The following is a 7,939-nucleotide window of genomic DNA, read 5'->3' as shown; positions in this document are numbered from 1 at the left end:
TTTAACCCTTCACCCCCCACCAGACTGACGCCACATCCGCTTGACCCTTTCCAGACCGCCCCCACCGCCCGACGTCGCGCCCGCGTAATCCTTCAACCACCACCGCCTCCGAACGTCAGTTCCGGTTTTCTCGCCCCGCCCTCTTAAAGCCGCGCAGCCCCTAGAATTGTATATTTTTTTTAAAAAGTTCTCAGTGTCACTCTTTTTGCCGTTCTGCTGTCCCGCAGGTGCCATCCGACCCCAATTCCTCCATCCTTGAAGTTCTGCGTGTGCCCGCATTTAAAGTTGCACAATGCAAAATCCCCCACACTCAACATCTGTCAATCGTGGACTGGGGTAAAGGAGGAACCTTGGCCCCCAACACACGAGGTGAACCTCCCTGACCTTTCGTGTCCATGTAGAGGGAGATTTACTCTGTATCTTGCCCCGTGCTGTACCTGTCCTGGGAGTGTTTGATGGGGACAGTGTAGAGGGAGCTTTACTCTGTATCTAACCCCGTGCTGTACCTGTCCTGGGAGTGTTTGATGGGGACAGTGTAGAGGGAGCTTTACTCTGTATCTAACCCCGTGCTGTACCTGTCCTGGGAGTGTTTGATGGAGGCAGTGTAGAGGGAGCTTTACTTTGTATCTAACCCCGTGCTGTACCTGTCCTGGGAGTGTTTGATGGGGACAGTGTAGAGGGAGCTTTACTCTGTATCTAACCCTGTGCTGTACCTGTCCTGGGAGTGTTTGATGGAGGCAGTGTAGAGGGCGCTGACTGAGAGAATGCACCTCCTGGTGTGGTCATGGGCCACATGGATACAGCTGTGTTGTGACAGTGGGCTTCAGGTCCAAATTGTCAGGGAGGAAGGGACATCAGCCATTGAGTCATATCAGAAAGTGGATGCTGCATGAAGGAATTGAGGTCGGTTGTGAGAACTCATGTGGTCTTGGGGATGGGATAAAAGACTCAATTTTCAATCCGTTGACTCATCCACAATTTGGGATTTAATGACAAAGTATTTTAATTCTTTGAATCTTCATAAAACAATTAACAACAATCGGAAACAAACAATCAACGAGTTCACAGTCTGTGCGAGCCCAGTGTAGCTCGATGCTGGAAGAGGGGTTCACGTGCACAGGGTCAGGCGTTAAGGGACTAGCAGTGGTGGGGGGGGAGGTTGTGTGGACACCGGGGCCGGGAAGGTGATTGTAAAGTTGGATGGTGGCCGGGGAACGGGGGGGGGGAAGGGCAAGAAGGGGGGTGAAGGGCAGGAATGGGGGGGAGAGGGCAGGGGGTAAGAGGCGGAAGAGGGGGCAAAGGGGGGGAGGAGGAGGAGGGAGGAGGGGAGAGGGAGGAGGAGGAGTGGGGAAGCGGAGGGGGAGGGGGAAGGGGAAAGGAGGGGGGAGGTTGAAGAGGAGGGGGAGGGGGAAGAGGGAAGGGGGAGGGGGAAGAGGGAAGGGGGAGGGGGAAGAGGGAAGGGGGAAGAGGGAAGGGGGAGGGGGAAGAGGGAAGGGGGAGGGGGAAGAGGGAAGGGGGAGGGGGAAGGGGGGGAGGGGGGGGGGAGGGGGAAGAGGAGGGGGAGGAGGAGGGGGAAGAGGAAGGGAATAGGAGGTGGGGGAGGGGGAAGAGGAGGGGGAGGGGGAAGAGGAGGGGGAGGGGGAAGAGGAGGGGGAGGGGGAAGAGGAGGGAGGGGGAGGGGGAAGAGGAGGGAGGGGGAGGGGGAAGAGGAGAGAGGAGGGAGGGGGAGGGGGAGGGGGAAGAGGAGGGAGGGGGAAGAGGAGGGAGGGGGAAGAGGAGGGAGGGGGAGGGGAAGAGGAGGGAGGGGGAGGGGGAAGAGGAGGGAGGGGGAGGGGGAGGGGGAAGAGGAGGGAGGGGGAAGAGGAGGGAGGAGAAGGGGGAAGAGGAGGGAGGGGGAGGGGAAGAGGAGGGAGGGGGAAGAGGGGGAGGGGGAAGAGGGGGGAGGGGGAAGAGGGGGAAGAGGGGGGAGGGGGAAGAGGGGGGAGGGGGGGAGGGGGGAAGAGGGGGGAGGGGGGGAGGGGGGGGGGGGGGAGGGGGAAGAGGGGGAGGGGGAAGAGGACGGAGGGGAGGGGGAAGAGGACGGAGGGGAGGGGGAAGAGGAAGGGGAGGGGAGGGAGGGGGAAGGGAAAAGGAGGGAGGGGGCGGGGAAGAGGAGGGAGGGGAGGGGAAAGAGGAGGGAGGGGAAAGAGGAGGGAGGGGAAAGAGGAGGGAGGGGAAAGAGGGAGTGGGAGGGGAACGAGGAGGGAGGGGGAGGGGGAGGGGAAAAAGGAGGGAGGGGAGGGGGGAAATGGGAGGGAGGGGAGGGGGGAAATGGGAGGGAGCGGGAGGGGGGAAACGGGAGGGAGCGGGAGGGGGGAAATGGGAGGGAGGGCGAGGGGGTAAATGGGAGGGAGGGGAGGGGGGAAATGGGAGGGAGGGGAGGGGGGAAAATGGGAGGGAGGGGAGGGGGGAAATGGGAGGGAGGGGAGGGGGGAAAAAGGAGGGAGGGGAGGGGGGAAAAAAGGAGGGAGGGGAGGGGGGGAAAAAGGAGGGAGGGGAGGGGGGAAAAAGGAGGGAGGGGAGGGGGGAAAAAGGAGGGAGGGGAGGGGGGAAAAAGGAGGGAGGGGAGGGGGGAAAAAGGAGGGAGGGGAGGGGGGAAAAAGGAGGGAGGGGAGGGGGAAAAAGGAGGGAGGGGAGGGGGGAAAAAGGAGGGAGGGGAGGGGGGGAAAAAGGAGGGAGGGGAGGGGGGAAAAAGGAGGGAGGGGAGGGGGGAAAAAAGGAGGGAGGGGGGGGAAAAAGGAGGGAGGGGAGGGGGGAAAAAGGAGGGAGGGGAGGGGGGAAAAAGGAGGGAGGGGAGGGGGGAAAAAGGAGGGAGGGGAGGGGGGAAAAAGGAGGGAGGGGAGGGGGGAAAAAGGAGGGAGGGGAGGGGGGAAAAAGGAGGGAGGGGAGGGGGGAAAAAGGAGGGAGGGGAGGGGGGAAAAGGAGGGAGGGGAGGGGGGAAAAAGGAGGGGGGAGGGGGGAAAAAGGAGGGGGGAGGGGGAAAAAGGAGGGGGGAGGGGGGTAAAAGGAGGGGGGAGGGGGAAAAAGGAGGGGGGAGGGGGAAAAGGAGGGGGGAGGAGGAAAAAGGAGGGGGGAGGGGAAAGGGGAGGGAGCGGGAGGGGGAAGGGGAGGGAGCGGGAGGGGGAAGGGGAGGGAGCGGGAGGGGGAGGGAGAAGGGGAGGGAGCGGGAGGGAGAAGGGGAGGGAGCCGGAGGGGGAGGGAGAAGGGGAGCCGGAGGGGGAGGGAGAAGGGGAGGGAGCGGGAGGGGGAGGGAGAAGGGGAGGGAGCGGGAGCGGGGAGGGGGAAGGGGAGGGAGGGGAAGACGAGGGAGGGGGGTTGGGGGAAGAGGGGGAGGGGGGTTGGGGGAAGAGGGGGAGGGGGGTTGGGGGAAGAGGGGGAGGGGGTTGGGGGAAGAGGGGGAGGGGGGTTGGGGGAAGAGGGGGGACGGGGGTTGGGGGAAGAGGGGGACGGGGTTGGGGGAAGAGGGGGAGGGGGTTGGGGGAAGAGGGGGAGGGGGTTGGGGGAAGAGGGGGAGGGGGGTTGGGGGAAGAGGGGGAGGGGGGGTTGGGGGAAGAGGGGGAGGGGGGTTGGGGGAAGAGGGGGGACGGGGGTTGGGGGAAGAGGGGGGACGGGGGTTGGGGGAAGAGGGGGGACGGGGGTTGGGGGAAGAGGGGGAGGGGGTTGGGGGAAGAGGGGGAGGGGGTTGGGGGAAGAGGGGGAGGGGGTTGGGGGAAGAGGGGGAGGGGGTTGGGGGAAGAGGGGGAGGGGGTTGGGGGAAAGAGGGGGAGGGGGGTTGGGGGAAGAGGGGGAGGGGGGTTGGGGGAAGAGGGGGAGGGGGGTTGGGGGAAGAGGGGGAGGGGGTTGGGGGAAGAGGGGGAGGGGGGTTGGGGGAAGAGGGTTGGGGGAAGAGGGTTGGGGGAAGAGGGTTGGGGGAAGAGGGGGGACGGGGGTTGGGGGGTAGAGGGGGGAGGGGATTGGGGGTAGAGGGGATTGGGGGTAGAGGGGATTGGGGGTAGAGGGGATTGGGGGTAGAGGGGATTGGGGGTAGAGGGGATTGGGGGTAGGGGGAGGGGATTGGGGGGGTAGAGGGGGCTGGGGGGGTAGAGGGGGGATGGAGTTGGGGAAGAGGGGGTTGGGGAAAGAGGGGGGAGAGGGAAGAGGGGAGGGGATAGAGGGGGGAGGGGGAAGAGGGGGAGGGGAAGGGGGGTGAGGGGAAGAGGGGGGAGGGGAGATGGGGGAGGGGGAAGAGGGGGGAGGGGGTAGAGGGGGGAGGGGGTAGAGGGGGGAGGGGGTAGAGGGGGGATGGGGGAGGGGGGAAGAGGGGGGATGGGGTTGGAGGGAAGAGGGGGGAGGTGGAAGAGGGTTGGAGGGAGGGAGTTGGGGGAAGAGGGGGTTGAGGGGGGGAGCGGGCTGGGGGGAAGAGGGGGTTGGGGGAAGAGGGGGGAGGGGGTTGTGGGGGAAGAGGGGGGGAGGGGGTTGGGGGGAAGAGGGGGGGAGGGGGTTGGGGGGAAGAGGGGGGGAGGGGGTTGGGGGGAAGAGGGGGGGAGGGGGTTGGGGGGAAGAGGGGGTTGGGGGAAGAGGGGGTTGGGGGGAAGAGGGGGGATGGGGATTGGGGGGAAGAGGGGGGATGGGGATTGGGAGGTAGAGGGGGGAGGGGATTGGGGGTAGAGGGGGGAGGGGATTGGGGGGGTAGAGGGGGGAGGGGATTGGGGGTAGAGGGGGAGGAGATTGGGGGGTAGAGGGAGGGAGGGGGTTGGGGGGAAGAGGGGGGATGGGGTTGGGGGGAAGAGGGGGTTGGGTGTAGAGGGGGTTGGGGGTAGAGGGGGTTGGGGGTAGAGGGGGTTGGGGGTAGAGGGGGTTGGGGGTAGAGGGGGTTGGGGGGAAGAGGGGGGAGGGGGGTGGGGGGAAGAGGGGGATGGGGTGGGGGGGAAGAGGGGGGATGGGGTTGGGGGAAGAGGGGGGATGGGGTTGGGGGAAGAGGGGGGATGGGGTTGGGGGAAGAGGGGGGATGGGGTTGGAGGGAAGAGGGGGGATGGGGTTGGAGGGAAGAGGGGGGAGGGGGAAAAGGGTTGAGGGGGAGGGGGGAGAGGGAAAAGGGTTGAGGGGGAGGGGGTTGGGGGAAGTGGGGGAAGAGGGGGTTGAGGGGGGAGCGGGCTGAGGGGGAAGAGGGGGGAGGGGGTTGGGGGGGAAGGGGGGGAGGGGGCTGGGGGGAAGAGGGGGGATGGGGATTGGGAGGTAGAGGGGATGGGGATTGGGAGGTAGAGGGGGAGGGGATTGGGAGGTAGAGGGGGAGGGGATTGGGGGTAGAGGGGGGAGGGGATTGGGGGGGAGGGGATTGGGGGGTAGAGGGGGGAGGGGGTTGGGGGGTAGAGGGAGGGAGGGGGTTGGGGGGTAGAGGGAGGGAGGGGGTTGGGGGGTAGAGGGAGGGAGGGGGTTGGGGGGTAGAGGGAGGGAGGGGATGGGGGGTTAGAGGGAGGGAGGGGGTTGGGGGGGAAGAGGGGATGGGGTTGGGTGGAAGAGGGGGTTGGGGGAAGAGTGGGTTGGGGGAAGAGGGGGTTGGGGGAAGGGGGGCTGGGGAAGGGGGGCTGGGGGAAGAGGGGGGAGGGGAGGGAGGGGTTTGGGGGGAAGAGGGGGAGGGGAGGGAGGGGGTTGGGGGGAAGAGGGGGGAGGGGGTTGGGGACGAGGGGGGTTGGGGGAAGAGGGGGAAGGGGTTGGGGGGAAGAGGGGGGAGGGGGTTGGGGGGAAGAGGGGGAAGGGGTTGGGGGGAAGAGGGGGGAGGGGGTTGGGGGGAAGAGGGGGGAGGGGGTTGGGGGGAAGAGGGGGGAGGGGGTTGGGGGGAAGAGGGGGGAGGGGGTGTTGGGGGGAAGAGGGGGGAGGGGGTTGGGGGGGAGGGGGTTGGGGGGAAGGGGGGGTTGGGGGGAGGGGGGAAGAGGGGGTTGGGGGGAGGGGGGATGAGCGGGTTGGGGGAGGGGGGAAGACGGGGGGTGGGGAAGAGGGGGGAAGAGGAGGGGGGAGGGGTGGAAGAGGAGGAGAGGGAGGGAGGAAAGAGGGGGGTGGGGGAGGGGGGAAGAGGGGGTTGGGGGGAGGGGGGGAAGAGGGGGTTGGGGGGAGGGGGGAAGAGGGGGTTGGGGGGAGGGGGGAAGAGGGGGTTGGGGGGAGGGGGGGAAGAGGGGGTTGGGGGGAGGGGGGGAAGAGGGGGTTGGGGGGAGGGGGGGAAGAGGGGGTTGGGGGGAGGGAAGAGGGGAGGGGGGAAGAGGGGAGGGGGTGGGGGAGGGGGGAAGAGGGGAGGGGGTGGGGGAGGGGGGAAGAGGGGAGGGGGTGGGGGAGGGGGGAAGAGGGGGGTGGGGGTGGTGGTGTCGGGGTGAGGGGGGTAGCAGGAGGGGGAAGGGGGTAGGAGGGGTGAAGGGAGGGAAGCCCTAGCGGGGAGTTAACTCACCATCGCGCTGTGGCCCCGGCCCCGGCCCCGGCCCCGGCCCCAACCCCTCCCCCTGTTGCAAACTGGGGAGGCGTTCGGGGGTCGGTGTGTGTGTCCCGTCTGTGGCTCACCCCAACGATACAGGGGGGGGGGGGGGGGGGGGGGGGAGTCCCCTCCCCTCCCCCCCCCCCCCCCCCCCCCCCCCCCCCCCCCCCCCCAGAGTGGACACCGCTGTGCCGGGGCCCGGGACCAGGCCTTGCCTCCCCCTCTCCGCTCTCACTGGCAGGTGATGTTGGGCTGGCGCAGCAGCCGCCAGAGCTGCACCATCTCCTGCGGGCTCCGGCGGTGCACCATGAAGAGCTGCTGGTAGGCGCACGGGTCCCAGCGGTCGCTGGCGTTGATGCCGAAGCTGCGGAAGCCCGGGTGGGGGGTGGGGGCCAGGCCCAGGCGCTGCAGGCACATGCCGGTGTAGACGTCGTCGATGGGGAAGAGGGGGACGGCGCGGGCGGCGCGGGCCAGGCGGCGGGCCAGGCGGCCCGAGTAGAGGACGCCGGCGCCGCCGGCGTAGGGCGGGTAGAGGCCGCGGTAGAAGGCGCCGGGCACGTAGTACTTGAGGGCCGGGTCGCGGGCCGGCGCGGCCCCCAGGATGGCGTCGCCCAGGAAGAGGTCGCGGGCCTCGCCCGGGCCCAGCGCCGCCAGGTAGTCGAGCAGGCGGCCGGTGTTGACGAAGACGTCGTCGTCGCCCTTGAAGACGAAGCGGGCGCCCGGGCAGCGCCGCACCAGCCAGGGCAGGAAGAGCACCTCCTTGAGGGTCAGGTTGAAGAAGGTGTCGCGGAAGGCCCACTGCAGCAGGTCGCCGTGCCGCCGGCTCTCGTAGCGCAGCAGCCCCCGCAGGTCCGGGTGGCCGTCGGGCGGGCCCCCCCGCTGCTGGCCCAGCAGGAAGAGCAGCCGGCCCCCCGCCTGGCCCGAGCCCCAGGTCTGCCGGATGGCCTGGCGCCGGGCGAAGCTGGACGCCTGGCTCTTGATGGCCAGCAGCAGCCGCGGGGTGCCCGGCCTGCCCCGGCAAGGGGCCCGCGGCTCCAGCACCAGCGGGTAGGCCCGGCAGCGCCGGTACAGCAGGAAGTCCTTCATCTGCTGCGGCAGGTGCTGGAAGTCGACGAAGCTGCCCGCCACCCCCGTGTCGGGCCGGCAGCGCTGCCGGGGCGGGAGGAGGGCCCCCGCCGCCGGGACCGGGGCCTCCCCCGCCTCCGGCGGCCCGGCCCCCCGGGCCAGGATGGCCTGCTCCCGGTTCCACACCGACGGGAGCGGGCACTCGGGCTTCCAGAAGGCCCCCGGCGGCCTCCCCCCCGGGCCCGGGCCTGGGCCCGGGCCCAGCCTCAGCCTCAGCCTCGGTCCCGCCTCCGGCGCCGGCGCCCGCCTCCGGCTCCACAGCGCCCAGAAGATGGCCAGGTTGGTCAGGAGGCCCCAGGCCGCCCACAGGAGGCACTTCTTCTGCGTCAGGTTCAT

General features: G+C 68.9%; 1 protein-coding gene across 1 annotated transcript; it reads right to left on the bottom strand.

The window, feature by feature from the left end:
• Positions 1 to 6,665: 6,665 nt before the first annotated feature.
• Positions 6,666 to 7,939, bottom strand: LOC121272956 (N-acetyllactosaminide beta-1,3-N-acetylglucosaminyltransferase 2). The gene has a single exon (XM_041179856.1). The coding sequence runs from the start codon at positions 7,937 to 7,939 to the stop codon at positions 6,710 to 6,712; it is 1,230 nt and encodes a 409-aa protein (XP_041035790.1). The 3' UTR covers positions 6,666 to 6,709.

This window comes from Carcharodon carcharias, chromosome 37, assembly GCF_017639515.1.
Source record: "Carcharodon carcharias isolate sCarCar2 chromosome 37, sCarCar2.pri, whole genome shotgun sequence".
Lineage (NCBI taxonomy): Eukaryota > Metazoa > Chordata > Chondrichthyes > Lamniformes > Lamnidae > Carcharodon > Carcharodon carcharias.
This window is presented reverse-complemented; position numbering and strand designations above follow the sequence as displayed.